Source organism: Bombus pascuorum, chromosome 5 (assembly GCF_905332965.1).
Source record: "Bombus pascuorum chromosome 5, iyBomPasc1.1, whole genome shotgun sequence".
NCBI classification, from domain to species: Eukaryota; Metazoa; Arthropoda; class Insecta; order Hymenoptera; family Apidae; genus Bombus; species Bombus pascuorum.
In genome coordinates, this window is record NC_083492.1 from 12,065,833 (window position 1) to 12,090,467 (window position 24,635).

The 24,635-nt window shown below is 29.7% G+C and overlaps 3 protein-coding genes across 8 annotated transcripts in view; 1 reads left to right on the forward strand and 2 right to left on the reverse strand.

Moving 5' to 3' along the window:
- The window catches only part of LOC132907523 (protein real-time), a 61,347-nt gene extending 44,532 nt beyond the window's left edge, over positions 1–16,815 (reverse strand). For 2 of the 3 annotated variants that reach the window (XM_060960699.1, XM_060960697.1), the window contains exons 1-6: positions 16,528–16,782; positions 16,341–16,441; positions 9,801–9,950; positions 8,009–8,140; positions 2,505–2,633; positions 2,323–2,426 (exon numbers count right to left, since the gene is read on the reverse strand). In XM_060960699.1, the coding sequence (XP_060816682.1) occupies positions 2,323–2,426; positions 2,505–2,633; positions 8,009–8,140; positions 9,801–9,950; positions 16,341–16,403 (578 nt within the window). In that variant the 5' untranslated portion in view covers positions 16,404–16,441; positions 16,528–16,782. The other variant, XM_060960698.1, reaches the window with a different exon arrangement.
- Positions 16,816–17,178: 363 nt separating this feature from the next.
- LOC132907537 (calcium and integrin-binding protein 1-like) lies at positions 17,179–22,341 on the forward strand. 2 transcript variants are annotated; one of them, XR_009658202.1, is made up of 7 exons: positions 17,179–17,542; positions 17,615–17,649; positions 18,346–18,593; positions 18,664–18,862; positions 18,946–19,197; positions 19,590–20,765; positions 21,341–22,341. XR_009658202.1 is itself a non-coding variant. In XM_060960730.1 (5 exons), the coding sequence occupies exons 1-5, from the start codon at positions 17,492–17,494 to the stop codon at positions 18,965–18,967; spliced, it is 555 nt and encodes a 184-aa protein (XP_060816713.1). In that variant the 5' UTR covers positions 17,179–17,491; the 3' UTR covers positions 18,968–19,420. The 2 variants fall into 2 exon arrangements, 1 of the variants encoding a protein (XP_060816713.1); XM_060960730.1 differs by lacking the exons at positions 19,590–20,765; positions 21,341–22,341 and having other exon boundaries at positions 18,946–19,420.
- Positions 22,235–24,635, reverse strand: part of LOC132907530 (palmitoyl-protein thioesterase 1-like) — a 72,675-nt gene continuing 70,274 nt past the window's right edge. For all 3 annotated transcript variants that reach the window (XM_060960709.1, XM_060960711.1, XM_060960710.1), the window contains one exon: positions 22,235–23,669. In XM_060960709.1, coding sequence (XP_060816692.1) covers positions 23,399–23,669 — 271 coding nt within the window. In that variant the 3' untranslated portion in view covers positions 22,235–23,398. The remainder of the gene's footprint in view (positions 23,670–24,635) is intronic.

Consider the following 24,635-nt stretch of genomic DNA (forward strand, 5'->3'; position numbering starts at 1 on the left):
TGGTTTATTTTACTGATGTAGGGCTTTCTTCGTGCTGCACGGGCAGAATAACCGGCATCCTTCAATACCCTACGTACAGTTTTGGTACTTACTTCTTTTTCACACTCAGCTTTTAACATCGAAGCAATTTCAGTCGAATTAGTTTTTGGATCCTTCTTTACAATATTTACGATTTTCCTTTTTTCTCGAATTGTTACCTTAGAAGGGCGACCACTCCTAATTTGATTCTCTAGATTTTCTTCACTTTTAAAGCGTTTTATGACTGAACGCACAGTAAAACGACTTCTGTTTATGATTTGTGCAATTTCGTTGTAAGATTTATTCATCTTATATAAATTTAATATTATTTTTCTTTCTTCAATTGTGGTTTCTTTCGTTTTTCTAGACATTATTACTCTTTCTTGGTTTTTTGTTGTTTAATAACTGAAGTCTCCAGTTTCACTGATCGAGTGTTATAATAAAAGACTAACGGGGGATTTCCCTTCGCTACTTCCAAATGACGATCGGAAATCGTTGAAAACGGCGACGATACATTGTTTGTTCCATGCTGTGCCAATACTTTTGTCCACCCATAAAATGTTCAAAAAATATATTTTTGTTATTATTTTGCGTATTATTTTATTTATATTGTTGCTCTTGTTATGTAATAAACTAGGATAGATAATAAATAAATACGTCAAAAAGTTTTTTGTTTAAATCAATTTGTTTAATAGTTATAAGCATTTGTATCATAACAATCTTGCTGTGCCAATACTTTTGTCCAGCACTGTATGTGTATAACTGTTGTGTGTAAAATAAAGTGAATTATTTGTATTTCCGAATCCCTACTATATCTTTACAATTTCGATCTATGATGGAAGAGAAGATTTTAATACTCTTATCGTTGAGATCGAAGCAATTCTTAATTCCCGACCATTAACGCCAATCTCCACCAATCCTAATGATCTTCTTGTCCTCACTTCCGGCCATTTTTGGAATGAAGTATATATTATAACCTGTTACTTCAGTGTTATAATCAGTCAACCATCTCTATTATCCTAATCGAAATAGGGGATCGACCAATTCGTGGTGTCGATTATCGAATCGTAACGAGAATTTACAACTCTCGTTGACGCGGTCTACGGCAAACGCGTCTCTCTGGCGAACGGTCGAACAGACTGGATCTTAACATGATTAGACGAACTGCAGGAAAATCGGTAAGCTCTCAGACGTTCGCCAGATTCTATAATAGGCCTACATTGTCAGATAATTACGAGTTCGTTACAAGAGTGATATAGTCATTTATAATCAAATATTTGTTATAAGGAGGTTAAGAGTATTTTAAGATAAAATATTGTATCAAAGATGATAAAAAAGCGGTACTATATCAATATAAATTTGTTGAGATATGTATAATTTTCTGTGCTGGACTGGGTTAAATGCGTATTGGAGTTACTTATATGTGAGTATCAGTGTGTTGATACATGTGTGTAAGCGTCAGAGGGCGTCCCGGCCTTAGTTAGGACAAAAGACGATTGGCAGGAGTTTGGAAGCATCTGGAGAGTCGGTTAACGGTCGTGTGTGAAGAAAGTGCGGATACGTTTGCAAGTATGAATCGAAGAATATGTGAGAAATCCTTCTTGTAATAAATATATTATTATTTTAATATTAGACCTCAGTGTATATTCAATGTTCCTTCAACATTATTTCGGCACCAAAGATCCACAATTCTTAACAAAATTCTTGCATTTAAATTTGTACTTTTTCTCTGAACAACTACATAGATAATCTGGAGAACAAGGCGAATGAAATCTAATTGGGCGATCACACAGACTTGATTTAAGTAAAGTTCAATCGAAATTATATGAAGAGCCTCGTGATTGTATTAGTAATTTCTTCGATGGAGGTTTTTCATATAATTGCGATCGTACTTCACTTACAGGTAAATTCGTTTGATCTTCCAAGTATGCAGGTTATTTTGTAAAAAATATAAAATTGAAAGGTTTTCTTACAAGCTAAAGTAGCACAGAACTAGAGAATTAAAAAGTTACATTTGAGATTGTGTTTAGTAGTTATTGATATTTAAAAGTCAACCAAAATATCCCTGACCTCTGGTAATCATTACACAAAGCGAATATAAGGCAACCTAAATAACTAACTAAGCAACATTATAGGATGTGTGCAACCTAGTTAACCAAAATTATTTCTGTTATTCAATTCATTAAAAACATTCTTATCTATTTATATAATAAAGTTTATAAAGTTATCATTACTGTGTTTTTACTTCTTTTTAAACGATTTAATAATTTATATCAATCTGAAAACACACTTATTCAAACTTACCCTTCATCTTCCTCAGATGTATCACTTGGATCCTTCCATGGAGGTACATATACAATACCCTCTTCTTTTAATTGATTTATGAAGTATTCAATTATCTCCTTTCCCTGTAATGATTTCTATTATTAACCTTTCATTTAAATAATAAAAGTTACAGAAAACAATTTAGTGTAAAAAAATATTACCTTTGCAATGTTTTGAGCATATTGTTTCATCGCTAATTTTTCCATTGAGTTTTCAAAACCAAAGAAGTTTTTAATATCTAAACTTGCAGTTTGTTCAAAACATGTCCATTCTGGATTTTCAGGATGAACCTGTAAATATACCATGTTCATTAGTCTCGACGTGACAAATTGATAACATACAGATAAAATCTTCTTATTATATGCTGTTCCCAGCAATATGTCCAATAATCAAAAGGTGTAAAATAATAGGATCGTCAACGTGCAAACCGGGCTACCCGACCCTCCAATCACCGACCGGACTGCCGAACCGGGGTGCCGAATCGAGGCCATTAATAACGGTAAACACATGTTACTTCAGAACACACAGAGTCTACACAAGGCTTCGAAAACGAACAATACTTCGGATCCTTGGTCAAGGAGCGCACTAGCGCATGCAGAATCGCTGAACTGAACCGTGACGATGGCCGTCAGTGTTGTTGTTAGTGTCTAATGCCATCAGCGATGCACTCTGTGCTGAACGCGCGAAGCAGTTGTTTGGCGCCACCGGGTCGACGTTTGGTGAACGTTTCCTCACGTACAAGGGTATTAGGCCCTTCTCTCGCAAGGGCAGAGAAATGCAATCACGAATGATGCGTTCTACGATGCTGCGATGTTGTGCCACACGCAACACTCGCATATAACGCGTACTGAGCTCTGTACATCGGACATCGCTCGGCTTGGCCCACCGAAGCAGGCGCGCGTGTATGATGTACAAGGCCCGAGTTCGAAGTTGGGTGTGGTAGATCACGTTAGTTGTAGTGAAGACGGCTTCCAAAAATCGAATGCGAGCCTCGAGGGACGCTTCGAGTTCGGAGCAGGTGGGAGGCCTCAGAAGAATTGCCATTCTTTGAGAATCTTCTTGTCCAATCTCTGCGTAATGACGTAGATAAGAAGATCCTCTCATTATTTGGTCTGTCAGCCTTGATTCGCAAACATCGCAATAAAACGGTTTATTATATCATGAAGTCGAGCGAGTTCACCGGTTAGCTCTTCGACAGCGTGGGGGGTAACATCATGAAATCAGACAAGAGCTTCTGCACGATGATATGCTTGTATCATAACGTTTTTGCAACGTTCCCCCATTTTGAAATTGAGCTACTCGTTTCCCCTTATAAGGGTCTAAAAAACATTACCAAAACCAGGCCAGTCGTCGTACTTTCCTAAGAAGGGTGGAATGACGATGTGCGACAACTGGTCTCGGCCACTTGTGTCCTGCATTGAAAGCGTCTTAGTAGCTGTAATCACGCCACTGAGGTAATCTTGTACTGCCCAATAGGTGTCCTCGATGGACAGAAACTCCTCCTTAGCGGAATAGAGGTAATCTTGCTCCATTATCGGAACTTGTAATTTCAATTGCAACTTCAAATGCTGACGCTGCTCCCAAGATTTTCTCAGGCTCTCCAGCCGAGGTTAGGCTAGCTCACCTTCTTGCAATTCTCTACAAGACACAGCCATAAGCCAAATCTCTTGGATGAGCTTGTCTATGATGTCTAGTTCTTCGTTGCTCTTGCCGATCCAGCTCGAAGGACTCAAAAATGTTCGATAGCGCGATAACTGTTTGACGCTGAGAATGTAAGTTAGGAACGAGAATGGCGGGATGTGTGTGGAAGTCAATGAGGCGTAGATCTTCTTCTTCTAATCCGCCAGGCGGCTTCGTTTTATTGCAATGACTGTCAGCACAAACACGGTTTTCAAATTTTATAGTGAAACAAATAACACAATAGGTTCACAACTTGTAAGACCGAGGACGTAGGCAAATACGCAATTCGAATTCATCGCAAGCGATGAAAGCAGCGGATGTCGCCAGGGCGAACGTACATCTTGGACGTTCGAATGCTAATAAATACGTAACCATAGCCGTTGACACTTACAAAATTCGAGAGAGTGACAGATCCCAGGGCTTATTGGTACGTGTTTAAAATCGCGAGGACTAGTTACAATATTTAATTCGATATTTACTAAAACTCTGCATCTGATTCGTGACTTCATTTATGAAATTCATGAAATCAAAGAATAATAAATACAATAGAAAGTGTAATAATACAAATGCCAACTTTCATCGATCATAACGAGAAGATATTATATACAATTGATTAGATTTTTACATTATAACGTACAATATACAGATTTTTTTTATTGCAAGAGTCTAAATGAAATAATAATTCTAAATGCTTTAATACATTAAAGCATTATACATAATACATTAAAGCATCCTACTTATGTTTACCTTATTTTCTGTAAATGTCTTAATATTATACTAATGTATGAACGAAGGTAAACGCATAGACGTATCTTGTCATAAATGGAACTGATTTAAAAATGTCAGGATTAGTGCGACTATTAAAAGTTCCCATCATACAACAGTAAAGTATTTCTTAATCGATTTCACTCTCAAATTAGTATATAGATTTCGAGTTGATCTTCATTCATCCATAGTATACGGTAGAACAGAAGGCGTAATAAATTTTTTTTTAATTTAAATAACATGACTCGTTTTAATGATTCATATTAAATAACAAGTAATATGAAGACAAGAAACTTTTTTACTGAAATATCACTCTGAAACAATTTTTAAAAAATTTTTATATTATTTTTCCAAAAATCAAAGGTTTACAAAAAGTTAACAATAAAGTAGAATAAGATCGAAATATCATAATGACACATATGGTATTATAATGCTGGTGTATAAAAGGGTTTATAAAAAGTAAGTGTAAAAAAAACACCATAGCGTGACTCTACACCTCTGGGACAGTGGAGATTTGTAAAAATAGTTTGATAAAAATTGATCTTGAGCACCAATTTCAAAGTCAAAAATTTTTTATTGTAACGTATTTTACACATCGCCAGAAATAAAAGTCTCGAAGCAACAACTCGAAGCATGGATAGCAAATGATCGCTTTTTCTGAAAAATTCTTAAACTGGCTTTATTCATAATGTGTTTATATTTATATTCACATTTAATAAGTAGCGTGCTATTTAGCAACAAGATATTATAGATTAGCTTGTAAAATATATCAGAATACAGGAATAATGGAACATCTCCATGTGCAGGAAATAAACCGTAATAATGATATTTTTTGCAGCTATGTTAACGGTTTGGTAATCAAAACTTAATATTGCAAATCGACTCCGCATGAATTAGCGTAAAGAAGAACATGTTAATTATCGCTTTTGATCGTGCTTGTCCACTGTTGAACTTACATAACATAGTTTGTGGACTGAAAATAAATCATATGACAGTGCGACGAACAATTTGAGAAGAAAGCGTATGACCTTACAGAATTCGCCGCTTTCGAGCACTCCAACCAAATGATTAAGCTGCTCGATGAAATTTCTGCCATTGGATGCTACATAAGTTGCAACGCGATCCACACTTTTTGGAGCAGGTATTATTTACAGATGAAAGCCGTTTTTCAGTTATAGTATCCTGAATCGACAAAATGCCAGGATTTGGTCTTACGGAAATCCATTGAAATTTTTGAATGGTTGAAAGATTTAACCAAGGATGATTCACCAGAAATGTAGAGGCAGGAACTATTGAAAATTATATTTTTAGCTCCATTTTTCTCTCTTTTTTTTTACTACATTGATGATAAGTTCAACATATTTGCGATTTTTACGCTCACATCTCCTAAGCGAATTACGTGATATCATATCATGGCAGAACCGTCATTTCATCTATTTTATGCACAATGGTATTCCATCTCACCATAGCCGACCAGTAATTTTTAAACGAAATGTTTTAAATAAGATGGATAGGACATAGACCTGCTCCTCGTGCGGCTTCTTTGTTCACGAGACTTTTCGCTTCTTTGAGAGAGAAGAAATTGTTTATAATTCAAATAAACAGATTAAACTGTTGCAACATCTGATTGAATATGTTTTTACCATGTAAAATCAATATGTAACCTTGGGGAGAAACTTGAAATGTAGAAATGCGAATTCGGGGCTGTTTAAACAGACAGAAAGAGAAAAAGGAAAGGAAAAAGAAAGGAAGAAAAGAAAATATGGAATATGCAATAGTGAATCTGAGGTACTTATGTGCAAGAATAGGTGCTACTTTCCGGGCATCTGATTACACGATATAAACACATTACAAATAAAGTGAATTTCAAAACTAGTGGCACTTTATTGAACATTTCTTTCCAAGAGAACGGTCGAGTTGCGACCAATGGTTTTTTTGAGACTTTCATTTCTCGTGATGAGTAAAATACGAGTTTAAAAATATTTTTGTCTGTGAAACTCAAAGTCAATTTTACACGAACCTTTGCAAATCTGCATCGATCCAGAGGTTTCTAATCACGCTAAATAGGTTTCTACACTTACTTTAAGATTACCATTTTAAATGAAGCAATTTTAATAACAGATATACGTATATAGAAAGGAAATTTTATTTCAAGAACAAAAGTTGGTACAAATTTCGTAAATTATAATGGGGAGTAGGAAAGCAAATTATAATGAATTAGAAAACTTAAAAAACTGATAGAATGCACAAAACAGATTCTGTCTAGAAACATTCATAAATTTCTAGAAGTAAATTATTAATGAAATATGTTTCTATACTTCTATGGTACTGCGGCATCAATTGTAAGCATTTATAACATTTGATGTATCAAGCAATATTAAAAATCTATTACGTTTACTGAAACATTAAAAAAAAATTAAACTGTGAAACTATACCGTATTGGCTCGTCTCGTAATTAAAAAATGTTATCTTCAGTACGAGAATAACGTCCGTTATGGTACGAGTCAGTTACAGCTCGGTTTGCCAGAAAAAATAGAATCACATTCATAAATAATACACTTGTAACACACACAATAATACACGCATAAATAATACACTAATAGTAAAATATACATACAATCGTAATACTCGACTCATTTAAAATTTAAATAATTCAAAGGAAGTTTATTTTCAAACAGAATGTTTTAATTAGTTTAATAAAAGTTTAATCAATTAGCTTTTAATTAAATAAATATGAAAAGAACATGAAAAGAAGTTTAATTGAAGTTAAACATTCTGTTACTGTTCCACCAATTTCATAATAATTCTCTTCTTTAATAGATACATAATTAGTAACGCGTGCTAAATATATCGGTACGGTAAAGCAGTACCGCTAATATAATAATTACGATTAGGTATTTTGTGAATTATTAAATATAAAATTGTTCTAAAATTTTCCAGATTTTCTATTTTAAACCAAAACACAAGCAATTCGCTAAATATGTTCATAGCTACATATATTGAACTGTTGTTAAAGATAAATTATTAAAAAATTCTTTTTGTAACTTTTATACACATCATTTATTTATGAAATGTTTGTTGTAGAACTTACTCTGTTTGACCAAATTAAGTTCTTTAATTACATCATATATCATTTTTTCATAAATTATAAATACGACAAAATATGTTATAAATAGCAATAAAAATGTCAAATAATGATTAAATTATGCTAAATACTTACAAAATATCTGCACTTTTCGATAACCGATACTCTAGATGAAAAACTTTCATTATACGCTTCTATTTCTAGAACGCTATTTCGTCTATTTAAAACATTCCTTTGAATAAAGTATACAAAATCTACTCCAATGATCTGAAACAAACGACAAGAGTAAAAATTTCTAGGGAAGAACGAAAACATATCGGTTAAATTTTGTATAGATGTCGTAATGTTTGGTGTTTTATATGTATATTATTAAAAAATGTATCTTACTCTTACTCTTATGGCTAAAAAGCATATAAGTTTTACATATTTGAAATGATTATCGATTGTTATGTGGATTACTCGTTGAAATAGTACTTCTATTATATTTTAGATTATTTTACATTTCTTGAAACATCTCATTGCGATTAAGGAGGTGACCCAATTATAAAATGATCAGATATCTTTTCTGAGATCAAATATTATTTTTCTAAAGCATATTTTTATTCATATAAATTAACGAATTATTTAGATAATCTATCTATGTGCATATACTAAATATTTTTTTAAGTTTAACCTATAAACTACTCAAATAACATCCTTAACAATCTTGTCTTGGCTTCCATCGCGATAGGACGTATTTGACAATATCACGTATCTCCAGTATGTGCCATTCTGAAGCAAGTGATAGTAGCAGTGAAAGAAATGGTGTTAATATTAGCGATACTAAGTTAGTGGTAGTAATATCAATACCACTACACCAACTGACTCCTGGTATATACGTATACCATACATATTATCATGCTAGAAACAGAGAGCCAACACATACGTAATATCTATGAGTACAGGAATCTCACCTAGTCACCATCACTGACCAAAGAACCCAAACCATAAACCGAAACTGAACCGAAAATCTCCTACGTGAATGTCATAAAATATGAATATACACCAAAAAATATGCTTGAGCCATTGGAAATATAATAGGACTTAAATCAAAAAAATATTTATTGAATTTCGAACAAAAGAGTCTGCATGTACTTGTACAAAAAAGTGACCCTTATAAACCAACCATTGAAATATAAATCTATAACAACAAATAATAAGAACATAGACATTCGTCCCATATCGGATCATACTTTTGAACATTGCATCAATAATCTCCAACTGTACAATCCAGGATATGTTTAAAAAACACAACATAAAACTTTGATAGAAAACAACATATTTAAAAGTAGGAATCTCTGATCCCGACTTTTTACATATACTTAGTCTTGAGACAACTAGTTTATGTATACCCAGAGGATGCTGAAATAATACGAAGGTCGTTCACAGTTACGTTTGATGACGCTGAAAACAAACTTTTCACCTACATAGGGTAGCAGAGCGGCTTCATTGTAAACAGAACAGATACATTACTAAACGATGCCCAAAATAACAACAACACAAACGAGAATAGTAGCTATAGATAGTTATTGGACTACCACAAGTTCAAATCTCCTCCAGATTTCCTGGAACATTAAAAACATCAAACTGACAAAACAGAAGAACCAAGTGTAAATAAAACCGCTATTGATATCATGAGAAGATTCACATTCCCAGCCGATACAACTAAGCAACTTAATCTTTAAACTTTCAGAATCAATAAGAACCACGAATGAGGAAAAAGACACCGAAACAATCCATAAAAAACAAGAATGCTCCATATCATCCATTCCATCTATGAAAAGAATAGAAAAATTGTTTGACCCAGCCAGCCTATATCATCCGATATAGAAAACCTAAAAAACAACTACATACTATATCATACATATACATATATTTACATACATACCTTTTTTAAAATATACGGTGCTTCGACATTTAATTTACAGCGTCGTTCTGTTATTCTAATTGAACCATTTTTACTTTCTTCGTCTGAAACTATCTCGCAACCGACAAAAACAGGAATTTTTGGACAAGTAGGAAATCTGCGTTCATATGCCTACAAACAAAATTAACATTTGTGAGAACTTATATAACAGTTATACGTTGACAGTGATAGTTCATGCAACATCCGTAAAATATAAAACACAAAATTAAATAGTAAAACAAGGGCACATATTAGTAAATTGATCAAGTTTTTGGTAAAAATAGCAAATAATCCTAAACACTGTCTAATTCGTTCTTTCTCCAAGTAGATAGCAATGCACTTCATTGCTACAATGTTTTCATATGATAGTTAAATCTCTTAGAACTTAAACTGGTTAACTCCAGTTTTTATACACTTTCTGATTTTTTTGCTAGGCATATGATTAGCACAAACTACTAAAAAAAGAAATAATTATTAAGTGGAATAGATAACCGTACATTTCAAGGTAAATTTTAGTAAATAATACAATAAATGTCTTGATAATTGCCGGAAAGCCAAGACACACGATCGTCAATTATTTTGATTTTAACAATAAATATTGGTACGACCCGTTGTTTTGCCAAACGTAGGGAAGGATAGCGCGAATGAAAAAGAAAGAGATCGATCAAAAGAAACATATCGGTTAGTTAAACAATGTTAGTGCGACAATGATATGTTGATTTTTTATTTTTGTTGAATAGAACTTTCATTTTTTTTTTGCTTGTTAAGTATGTATGTAAATGTGATTTAAGATGTATCGTATTTGATCTTACTATAGTTAGAAAAGTATCACAAATACATTAGGAAAAGTTTAAATTAAAAAAAGTCAAAGATAAAAAATTTTAATTATTGAATTAGTATTGTCTCATTAACATTTGAATTCGGATCAAATTATACTACTTAGCCGTCGAGCTTTGCAATATGTCAAAGGAAACACCAAGACCCCTTGAGCGGAACTCCCCGCAATATTGGGGATGAAGACCTTGAAATTAGAAGTCTTGTCCGGCAAGTATCGAGATATTACTGTATTTCTAATATTACTATGTCGCTTCTCTTCTAATTTAAAATTGATCATTGCTGGCTCTAAACAGTAACCAGTACAGAATAATTAACGATAATTATGTAGAAAGGGGAGCTTCAATTCCGATTTTGTTAAATCTCGGATATGTTGTAGAGGGGAGGATTCTGAGTCCTGAATAACATACACTTTGTCCAAGGCATGAGACGTTTGTGGTTCAAAAGTTGTGACAAAAAGAAAATGGTACTTTTTACATTACATTTACTCCAATAGGATTGCTATCTTAAGAGCGGTAAGGTATGATTAGTTTAGGTTAAGTTAGATATGGGGGCCGAACGTTCAGATCCTTCGAAAAATCTAACCTAATCTAACTTTTGAATTACGATGACCCACGCCTCGGACGAAGTACGTGTTACTCAGGACTCAGGGCCCTCCCCTCTGTAACATATCCAAAATCCAACAAAACTAGAATTGGGGCTCCCTTTTTTAAATAATTACCTAATTAACTTGTGAATGCAGAAACTATTTCACATCAATATTCTTACGCAAAATTTCATTTCTAAATTCAAGATTATGTATCGCTTTAGAAACGAACAATAAATATGTTTATCCTCACTGCTTTACATTTTTTAAAAATAATCTTCGTTCATGTTTACAAAATTTCCAAATTGAATTTTAAAAAATTTTAACTCTTTTTTTGAGATATTAGTACATAAAAATACTTCAGTTTCAATATCTATCTTTTATGTCCGTAATCTCTCTTTATATAGACATTCCATCCTGTATCTTTGCACACAGCATATGAAAGAATATGATAATTATAAGTTTGATATAACAATGTTATCAGTGTCAATAATTTGAAGTACAAAATACCGTCCACCAAGAAGTTCATTTACGAAGGTAATTGTATAACAATTTTCAAATTTTTCATGCATTGTTTGTGACAGTTTCATATTCTGATTTGCTTACTGAGATATGTCCACTGTTCGTTGATGCCTAACTTAGCTGTCGCAGCCTCAGGAGCTTGCAAGCTCGCACCACGACAGTTAACGAGGGAGGTAGGTACGTCAGGAATTGTCTGCTCTTACTTGCCGCTTGCTTTCTTGGATCTGAATTGATGATGAGAGTGAGAATCAATGAGAGTAAATGAGATATAGTGAAATGCAATTTAAATGGTATTCTACTTTTTGTTACTGTCTTTGAAGGATTAATTAGCTCTAAAGTAAACACCTGAAACTGTATGTGTGATGTACCAAAACAAGGAATATTGCAAAATTATTAGAAATATCCTTACTTTTTTTATGATGTGTACGCTTAAGCGTATTATTCTTGAAAATAACAAATGCACTCTATAGCATTCATTTAAAAATTAAACTGCAAATGAAGTAAATACAAGAATGCATGTGCATACATAAATGTGAATATTTAAACTGAAGAAATTGTAAAATACGAAAGATATGTAAATGACATTTCTCTTTTTTCGACGAATTTTTAATATTCGAATTTTGGTTAATTACGAGTTATATATATAAAATGTCTCGCCAATATGATACTAATGCACTGTATCGACTCGATTTTCAAAACTAAATAAAAAATCTTGAACTACTGATAGAAATAATATAATAGATTAATAGAATTCGCTTCAAAATACAAAAGGAAGAAATGTTCATAAACACCAAATACAAGTCGATAATACTTATATGTATTTGAGATATTTAATTTTGTAATATTTATAGATATTTTAAGAAGTTTAAACTTATTACTCAACTTTTTCACATTCAATATCTCACGTCCTTAAGATTTACAAGATCATTTTATTTCTATATCATATTCTATTAATTAATAATGTCATGTACACATTTATAATATAAACATATATAGTATATATGTACACAGAATCAGTAAAAACTATCGCTCGAAATAACTCGTTATCTACTGATTTTATAAAAAAATGTTTGAAGTGAAATTTATTGTATTTAAGAATTCTGATCGGATGAATACATTGTGTTTTGTTGATGCCTTATAGTTTCTAAGAAATCAAGATGATCTTGAGTTTTTTAACAGTTATCTTATGTACTTTTTACATTCCGTTGCAGCCGCTAAGAGAACGAATTCAACTACCTACAATAAGGTGACCTTCAGTTGACCTTGAACCTCAGAACGAAACGAAAATTTGTGAAGAATAACTTACTTTGAATGATTCCGTTTAAAGTAGATGACGTCGAGAAATTATGTCCGATACACTGCGAGCCGTTCGTGTCTCGTACCGACGAGATGCCGCGTCGCGTCATGTGAAAAAATGTCAAGATATGGGCTACAGTGATTGAATGTATGCTCGTCGTTATTAACCACATGTAATTGAGAGCCATTTTTTAATCGCATTACTATCAACATTAAAAAGTAAGTTCTTTACGAAAATCGAAAGAGATCTCCGCAGTGATTCGATAAAGATCAGTTGACTGTTCATGCTCCAAAACCTTGTCACTTTATCCTCGGAAAATATTGTTAACAATTAGTGGAATATAACTGCAGTACTTCACTACTCATTTTAAAAGAGACTATCACAGTCGAAATATATTACCAGTATATCGAAGAAATGCACGAAAAATTGAAAATTCTACGTCCAGCACTCATTAAGTAGAGATGTGCGGGTACCCGATGCTCGAAACAGGTCGAGCAGAGATCGAGTCGGTTCCCGAAAGTATTTCGAAACTCGAAAATATTGGAATTCCCAATTTCGAAAACAACGTTTTCGAACAATGTTTTGCAACTAGCTACGTTATAGAATAGGCAAGCACTATATAGCTAGTCGTTAGAAATATCGTCCGGGTTCTCGAGACTGTCTCGAGTCTCAAGATACTTTCGGGACCGGATCCCGAAAAAATTTCTCGACCTGATCCGACCCGATATTTTCGGGTTCTTGCACACCTCTGGAGGTAATACTACTATTCAATTATTATATTCCATGATGCCAACTAATAGTCAAATATATTTACTAATCAATAATTTTCAAATATGATATACTAAACCTGTTATAATATTTGACAAGATGGTGTTGAATTGCACAACAATATATATAATACTAATTATAAATTATCACAAACATTCTGGATATATCAAAACTGAAGGTTAGATATTCTTATTAGGAAAATAATATCTATAATGTATCTAAATACATTCAATTATATTGAAATACATCCATAATATGTATATTTAAATATATGCACTATTGATAAAGGTTGCTGTATCAATATAACTTTAATATAATATAATGTTGAAATATATGCATAGTATGTATATTTAAACATAAAGAGGTTATTGTACCTATAATAACTATAATATTAAGCAGTTAGAAAGAAGGGAAAATATTATTTATATCACAAAGCAGATAATAAAGGCAAATTAAAATGTGTGAAAAATATATAAAATACACTTATATTATAACAACATTAATAATAATGTTGTCACATGTGTAAACTGTGCTATAAATAAATAAATAATTTGAATAGAATATATATATCGTTTCTATGATGAAAGGCATTATAACAGATGCACATAAATTCTTCCATGCAATCTAATATACTATAAAATTACAAATATGAGTTTGGTTTTAACCTAGGATGATGATAAATATATAGCACTATTATATTACATATATATGTATGATATTAAATACAATGTATTATAATTGTACATTACAAATTATTTTAATTTAATTATTTGTAACATTTTCATAAATGTGCATTACAAAATATTTGTAATTTAAAAATTACATTGAAAGAGAATTACCTATTCTTCAAAATAAATTTAATTTACTAGTTAATAGGCATTTATATCAACACTATTAAAAATATATAAATGAAATAAAATCAATTATTTTGTTCATGCTAGCATCTGAAATGATTTTTTATTAAAACAATGTAATTATTTCAAAATAAATTTTATTTTAACATGCATTTTTAGCATAATGTAAATAGCAAATAATTTATAATAGAAATATTATATAACATGAATGAATCAACTACATCTTTAATATCTTCAATGTATTAATTATTAAGTTGTCCCAAAAGTTCCTTTTGTTTTACAAGGAAGTACAAGAAAATAATAGATGCACAACATTTTTTGTTTATATTATTTTACTGAATTAGGTATAATCCAGTTTGTTCTATTGGGACAATCTTGAATTTTTGGGATAACCTAATACTATATACAGATATATTAATATGATCTTATTCATTAAAATAAAATGATATGTACATTTTGTTGCCAAAAATTGAATTGATTGTTATATAGATAGAGTTACTTAAAAACTGCATTTTCTAAAGCACCAAAACATATATTTAACTTACACTATGTTATGTTCAATAATCATTTCTGTTTGTTTACATATTAATAAAAGTTTGCATTATGGCTTTAAACAGACCAGAGACTAACATTTCGATATGGAAATTAATGATAAAATTATACTTTCAGCGCAAATCTGTAAGATATAATAAATAGAGCTTACACTACTATACGAAAGATAAGAAATACATATATTATATTTATAGATACAATTAGACATTGTATAATAAGACAGAACAAGGAAAGAAAAATGTTATAATTAAAACGAATAGAGAATATATAATCAAGCAAATTAAAATTACTCCTAAAATAAAAAACATTAACAATTGATATGCTATTGGAAAGTAAGGAAATTATTTCAATGGAAACTGTTTTGGATACCACAAAATGACGGTTATAATAATAGGACAGCATAAAAGGAACCATACATTTCTATAGAAAATAGAATAAACTTTGCAAGTTGTTGGGAATTGTAAAAGATTTGTAACCAAAATTTATAGAATGTAATATTTCTCAATAAATTTAAAATTAATATATTCAATTTACACAAGATCAAATAATTATTCAAAAAAGATACAGGTCTCGCAATCACACACACAAAGAATTTTATAGCATTATGAGGCTATGTAGTATTGAATACTATTTTTATTTCTTGCTCATTTCAGTGAATAAAATTATATTAATATAATTCTTATGATTTTATTGAATGATCAATTACTAACATATGCCTACAACCAATTTTATTTACAAAAAATCTCTTTATTTGTCATTTTATTTAAACTATACAGATTTCTGTATTGTGTATATGTTCAGTTTTGTAAGTAACTATATACAGCGGTGATATAACATTTTAATCCACACAAACTATAAATTATTAACAAACTTCATAAGACATAACGCATTCATGTTTCCTAATTTCAAATTTTGAAATTATGTATAGTTCATCTTATTAATTTGCATATATACACACGTAATATAATCCTTATTCCACATAATATGTACATAATATACACATCACATATATGATATAGCGTAAACTAAATGTAATTCAGTAAGTTAAAAAGTAATATAGGTTGCTATAAATAATGATAATGAAATTAAAAAATTAACAACAAACGCACCATCATTACGAGCGGAAAAGGATGCTTATACACCCGAACAGGTGACTGATATTGTTGAACCATGTCACAATGTCTTCTTACAAACTGGCTGCTAATTCAGACTGCAATATAAGTAGAAATGAATAGAACTATAATAATTGAACTTAGTGTAATTAAATAGAACAAATCAGGTCCACTAATAACTAACCGAAGAAAAAGCAAATTATATAGGTTACAATGTTACAATAAGCCGATTCTTAACCTTCTTTTATTTTATTCAATATTTATGTCACTGCACTTTATATAATTTAGAAATAACTTTGGCACGAAGTATTTTAAGTTGTACAAGTTATAAGGAAAGATTCGACGATTAGTGTTTACATCATATAATACAGAAAATAGAAACAAAAAAAAACACAAATTGCACAGAAATATTAATGAACTTTGACAAATGGCGCAAATCCAACTTACCATTGTGTATAACCAACTGTAACTATTCCAACGTAACTACACCAACACAAGAAGTATGACACAGGTCCCTATATGGGAACCAATCAGACCGAAATAAACAAAGGACGATTAAAACAGACAAATTTTAAATATTCGAATAATTTGAATTGTTCAATGTAAAAATCTTTCAAATAAGGCTCTCATATTAATTGTAACTGTATTAAAAAATTTATCTATTCATTACAATTGAATAAGTAAACTATTCTTACATAATTATAGATACTACATTATACATAACAATGTATAGGAATTTCAATACGATTTAAATACAATCTTAATATGTATTGACTTATATCTAAAATATCAGTGTGTATATGTAAATGAATATACATGAACTATCTTAAATTTAAATAATAATTTTCATATCTTTCACATAAACCAATTTGTAGTAACGAAATTGATATTTTTAGATTCCTGTTATACGATATGAATCGATATTTATTTAAAAAACAGTATATTTATTCATTGTGGATATCATCTTGTATTATCTGCAGATGAATAGTATTCTCTTTAGATAAAAGAAATTTATCGATCGTTTGAGGCGCTAAAGACAAGGATAACATTAATATAGGAGATCATAAATCTAATGCTTTAAAAAAATAAATATTATTGATTAGTAATTGTGTAGGGGGTAGTAAAGTAATTTTTGAGTTCCATAAAAGATGGGAGTAGGTAAAAGTCAATTTTCTGAAGAAGAGTTACAAGATTACCAGGTATTTGGTTCTTCTTAATAACTGAATATTCATGAATTTTGTTTAATTATTTAATTTTACCTTATATTATAGGATTTGACATATTTTACGAAAAAAGAAGTTCTGCAGTAAGTATATTTAAATAATTTAAATAATATCTATATAATAGCTTCTTGTAATAGTTAGGAATATATGATGATTATTCTAATACATTGATTTATTTAATATTAGAAAAAGGAAGATGCATAGCTATTTATATTCTGTTTTTTACAATAATAATATAGATATTACTTTAGATTTTTAATCTTTCGATGTAATGTATTTGAATGTATTTATGAAAAATAAAAAACAGATTTACTTTTGTATTTTACATATATGTTTCAAAATGAAGAATAGATCTAGTTTAATGTGATATTTTATACGTATTTCAAATACAAATATTTTATGTTATTCTGATTATTTTGTAAAAATATTTTACCCTCGGGCATACAACATTTGTATTTATTATATCTAAGAACCATTAATGTTCAATATGTTATTAATTGTATCACAGACAAGTATATACAGAACATGCAATAAAATATCAATAATTGTATGATTGTGGTTATTCCTATATAGTTATTATGATCATAGAATTAAGAACAGTTCTTATACTCTTATGTATTATTATGTATTATTAGTAACTTATCATATTTATATTATCATGTTATCATATATTATTATATATTTCTGTATTCTAAATTATCATATTTCTGTATTTAAATTAACAGTCTATGTATTGAAAGTCACTAACTCATATGTAAAATTTTGATTTTGTATGACAGTGCACATCAAAAGTTTAAAGCGCTTGCCCCAGAGAAGGTTGGTCATAATAGAAATGCAAAACTTCCAATGTCTAAAATCTTACAATATCCTGAATTAAGAGCAAATCCTTTCGGAGACCGGATTTGTAAAGTTTTTAGTTCTAGTCAAGATGGAGATTGTACGTTTGAAGATTTTTTAGACATGATGTCTGTTTTTAGTGACGCAGCTCCAAAAGCTGTAAAAGCAGAACATGCTTTCAGAATATTCGGTAATATTTACATCTTATTTGTCAGTTTCTTTATAAATTTAATCTATTGATTGAATTATATTGTATACAGATTTTGATGGAGATGATATGCTTGGTATTGGAGATTTAAGACAAGTTGTAGATAGACTTACTGCTCCACAAAGATTAAACGAGACAGATATGCAACAGGTTCTCCAATATATACTTGATGAAGCAGATTTGGATGATGATGGTGCACTTAGCTTTGCTGAATTTGAACATATTATAGAAAAAAGTAGTGATTTTTCAAAGTAAGACGTATAAATTTTATTGTCATTTTTATTTTGTTATGATACTGACATTAAATTTATTTTAACATATTCATTACTTTCAGGAGCTTTTGCATACGTTTATGAGACATAAAGTATTGATGAGAAGAATAGTAGAAAGGCAACATAAGACTGAATATTATATTAATATCGAGACACTTCAATATAGTCAATAGGCCTAATAATTTTTACCATAAAAAAGTAATTCTGAGAATTTAAAAAGTGTATTAATGTTTCCTGAAGGCCTACTACGTGCTAAAATTAGTTTCCTTCTTCCAACATTACATTATAGAATATTTTACTATCATAAATTAATGGTAAATGTTATTTAATTAATGTTTTTATTTCTAATTTTTAAGAAATATTAATGTATAATAATTTCATACTAAAACAAAGATTAATATTTATTCATTAATATTAAATTCACTGCCTTAAATGTATCATTTGTTTTGTTTGCTTTATTAATTTTATATAAAGATACTAGAATTAAATTTCCTTCTATATTATGAGATATATAATAAAGAAATGTTTCTATATGTATATCATATGAGTTATTATTAACTTATTATTACCTGTTTCAATATACTATCATTAGTTTTTAATACTACTTGTTCATATTTATATCTTTTTTTATTGAAAATATTAAAAGTGGGTTTAAACACTGTGAATAAAATAAGTTATTATAATATTTAATTGTTTTATTTTTTAGATGTTGTCGTATGTAGTGAAAGATCAGGGAGATCAGGAAAATATTTGTATTGGATCACCCGGAAAGTTCGTTCCGATCTTTGAGGAATTTGGTGGACATGAAAGATCATATTGAAAAGTTTTTTGCCGAAAAACCTAAGAGGTTCTGAAAGGATGGAATATTCAAGTTGCGTGGAAGATGGAGAAAGGTTGTGAAACAAAATGACACCTATATAATTCAATAAATGTATATCGAATCGAAATGTAAATCGGATCGAACTTTCCAGGCGACCCAATACTTGTACACAGCGATTGTACTTAACGTTATTTTTTTGAATTCACGTAACAGCAAGTTTAAATAACTTTGGGATACTAAATACTATAAGTTTATGTATCCATCTTGGAGTTGACTATACATTTATCTAAAAAAATGCCTTACAGACCTTACAGACATTTCTTACTCATAAAAAAATATTTATCACGAAATGTCTCTGAAATGTCTCAAAAGTTTCTGTATAACAATAGTTTGATATAATCACAAGGAGAAAATATGATGAAGAGTCCTGTATGTGATGTAAGATTCTCAAACGATGATACATACCAGCAGCTTACTTTGTACAAGTCATAGAGAATAATAAATGTTCAATAAGATTAAACAATAAATATTGCTGCATTTTGTAAGAAGAATCATAGAAAATACACGAATTATGAAAAATGGTAGATTACATAATAATGGTGGTTACATAATACAATATAATATTCATCTACCTTCGCACTTGAATGAAATAAAAAGGTTGAAAATAAGAAGAATGCGAAAGAAATTAAGCAGATATTAAAGGCTTAATTGATTAACTATGAATTAATTTACAACTAAATGATACCTGAGAAGTTGCTTTAAAATAAGGATAGAATTTGATAAAGATCAAGGATATCCATAGAAACAAATCTATCCCTTAAATCTTTTGCTTTCTTTGTCTGTATATCCTGCATTGTTAATTCATATGCTGTTAAAATATCCAATGACAATGTAAGACAAACAATAGGGAATGGAAGAAAATTTAAAAATTAAAGTAAAAGAAACACCATAAAATATAATGAAAAATGAATGAAAAATAAATGAAGAATGATTGACACATGCAACGAATACATACAGTGTATACTATCTCAGAATTGATGATTGTTACTAATATAGTGAAAGGTGAAATGTATTCACACATATGCATAAGTACCAATTTTATTATTAATTTTACATTTTTTTCTTCTTTTTTCTTCATTTTATGTATTTATTTTTCTTAAGGCTTTTGTATGATTGAAGTTTACAAGTAATAAATCAATAACTTCTTATAAAAAAGCAATATACACTTTTGCTCCCATCAGTGGCAAACATTTTTAACAAATAAAAGATTACCATTTAGCTAAGAAAAATATAGAGGTTTTGTAAAAAAAAGGTAAATATTTTACAGCTTTAGTCAGTGAAAAATTATATATAAAAAACAAACATATCAGAGTATAGACATTTTTCTCTCTAATAATATATGGATATCGTTAGACTATTAGAGAATAGTGCTTTGAAACTTATTACGACATAAAAAGTATATAAACTATAATCCATAAAATTAAACAAGTATGAAAAGAGTTTCAGAATATTGAAATTTAACTATTGTGAATTATGAGCACAAAAGAATATGTACATAATATATAATAAGGAAAAACATTTTGATTTATTTAATTCTTTATTAACATTACCAAAAAACACTTTGATTTATTCTATAGGTTTAAAATGATACTTAAAGTGCATCATAATAACTGAAGAATCGGTCTGATGAAAGCTATCCTACATCATCAGAAATAATAGAGTTTCTCAAAGAGTAATATAAAAGTGGAACGAAAGTGGTGAGGTAATAAAAATAAGCTCATAATTTACTAACAAAATACGATTGAGACAATATAATACATGTTACTATAACAAGGTAGAAAGGTCAGTAGAACACAGAATAAATAATGAGACAATCGTTTGTACATTGATGGTTTTCAGAGCAAAAAATGATTAGGGATCGGTTCTGTGATTAATCTGGTGCCTTGGAACAAAGCGACACAATTACATGAAGAAATAAAATTCATATTCAGCTTTCACACGAGCACAGGGTGGTTGAAGCGGTTTAAAAATCGTCATTCCATTCATCACGTATCCATAGTATGCATTCACAGCGAAAAGTGAGATACTGATAAAACGACAGTCAATTATTTCATGCTACATTTATTACTATACTTGAGCAGCACTCTCAACTTCATAATATCTACAATATGGATAAAACTGAATTGACGTAAAAGTATAATTATCGTTTTATAATTATTATTACATTAGTCTTTTATTAACAGTCGAATTAATAGATGGTAACAATTTAAAAATGTAATATATTATATATATTATACGAACGTAAAAAGCATTTAATGTTTGCATGAAATAATATATGTAACATATGTAATGTAAATATAGTAATAATATTGTAAATATATGTAACCCTTACAAGGTCACTATTTTATTTTTAGAATTTCAAAAAAGTGCTTCCTGTATATGTCCTGTGATTTCAGATCGTATTTATCATACGATTTAAAATGTATTAAGAACATTACATCATTAGCAGTAAAATGTAAATAAACATAGAATTTATTTTAGTAGGTAATTTTTATTAATAACAAAATAAAATTATGACTAGGTGGTAATAACTACATATGTAATTGTAAAAAATAAAACTGAGGTTAACCCCGCGAACGTTATAGTTGTTGTTCATCGCTGAAAGTGTACAATGTACTTCACAGTGGCACGAATCTTTTTCCACTAGCGTATACGTATGTCCATTATAATCAATACAGTATTTTGAGGGCTGAATTTACTATTGAACAGGAAAAAATAAGTTTAAAGAAGACGATTAGTGTAATGAGATATTGGAAGGTACCAACGCAGAACAATCTCATAGCACAACTTACTCGACATAAATTTTTATAAACCGATTATATCCGTCATTTTTTTTATGAATGCGATTTGAGTTCATTTTTAACGCATGCGACATAATCGCTTAAATGGTTAATGTATTTTTAGAATGCTTGTTTTATAGAAAAAAGTTTGTTCATTACCATGTGCTTCTAAAATCACATAACTTTTACAAAATCCATTACTTCTCACATATTTTTTAAAAAGAAAGAGACGTTTTGACTATAACAATAAAATAAATAGTACATTTTATATAATCAATTGTCATTCTTAATAATACATTATATCAATGAATATAATTTGAGACAATGAAAGACAATAAAGAAAAACATATACATATTATATGTACATTTCTAGTTGTGTAGAAAAGAAAATAAACTATATTTTTTTATCCCAATAAAAATATATGAGATAATAAAAATTACGCAACATACAATAAATAATGATTGAGATATTTCGTAGTTTTGTAAAATATTGAGCAAGAAGAGAATGTAGAATGTAGACTATATAAGGATTTTTAGTGAGATTACCTAAAATACTGTGTCTAACGAAGCACTTGTAACATTGTCAAGATCGAAAAATAATAATGTTACAAATATAAAGTGAAAGTTATTCGTGGAGAAATATTCAATTTTAAACTAACTACTTGAGTACTTTAATATAATTGTAAGTAGCATTTTTATTTGAAATTTTAACGACGTACCTTTAGAACAAAGATTTTTCAACAGCTGATTTGTCCATTGTAGATATTTGATTCTTTCGAGTGAAAAAGTGAAGAAATAATAAATAAGTCGCAAGTGAGAAACTGAATTATATAAAGCTAACGTAACAAGAAACAATTAATTGTTTTTGTTAGCATTAAGTGTAACGTCCAAAGGTTCGTCGACATTTTGCGATGGACTGAGTTCTTGTTGGGGTAGCTGATGGAATAAAGTAGCGGTCGGTGTGTGCCTGGGTGGACCCTTCACGGTGAGATCCATCTCAGCCTCTTGAGGCCTATCTCTAGCGGTTAAATTGATGTCTCTTTCTACTGGACTGCCGCATATTCTTGGTGGAGAACCACAACCACATTTCATTCTTTCTGGAGACTTTTCACAGGTCAGAGAATATCTGAAATGTAATAGTTGTTCTTTCTATGAAAACGAAACTTTAGGGATAAAAGTGTAAAATACATATTATCACACATATATAAATACTATTAATATGTAAAAGGTCGTAAGCTAGTGCACCTAGTTATAAAAATAAAGTGTCTTTCCGCATTTACATAAACAGGTATATTGCATAGGTATGTTACAGTTATAATGAACACATTAATTTAATATCTGAATATAAGGACATAAATACATCTGATGTCGTAAATTATGTGTACCTACTAGAAATCACAAACATTTTTATACTTATGCGTATTTTTTATATTGTAGATACTAAGTACACACTTCATAATTACTAACGTTCACTGCTACTATGTACTTATGTATGTATATAGTATTTGGAAGAATACCCCTTATTCTTATTTCCTTGTATTCTTCTTTATCTTTTACATATTTTTACGTAATTTCAATAAATGAAACGTTTCATTTTGTTATGGAACAAAATATCTCTTTCATCGAAGTTAATAAAAATTTTTCTCCAATTTATCATGTCATAGAAACATTAAGTATATAATTAAAAAATAACGTATGAATAAATATCGTTTGTTTCTTATTTGTTTCAACTTTACAAATTTAATTAGATTATATTATATTACAATAGATTTAATTATTAGAAAGAGCCGTCAGTTTCCTCGTATATTTCCTAAGATAAAAATTTGATATTCTAAAGATATTCTAAAGATTATTTTAAAAACTCAGTACAAAATGACCGATCTTTTTTGTAACCTTTTCAGTATGTTGGAACAATAATTTTCTCTATAGTATTGACGTAGGTAGTAGCAATGTAACATGAAATACTTCTATGTAACATTATTAATTACTGTATCCTTTATATAAAATAGCTATTATTAGAAAAGTTTAAATAATTCAAAAGCTGAAATAACGTAAAATTAATGAATTAAGAACTTTCCTCTTAATCCTTTAT

Bases quoted from the DNA above. Each gene is read 5' to 3' on its own strand.
- LOC132907537 (XM_060960730.1), top strand. From the start codon at position 17,492: ATGGGAGTAGGTAAAAGTCAATTTTCTGAAGAAGAGTTACAAGATTAC. The intron at 17,650-18,345 runs GTAAGTATATTT...TTTGTATGACAG, and splicing joins ACGAAAAAAGAAGTTCTGCA to TGCACATCAAAAGTTTAAAG. The intron at 18,863-18,945 runs GTAAGACGTATA...CATTACTTTCAG, and splicing joins AAAAGTAGTGATTTTTCAAA to GAGCTTTTGCATACGTTTAT.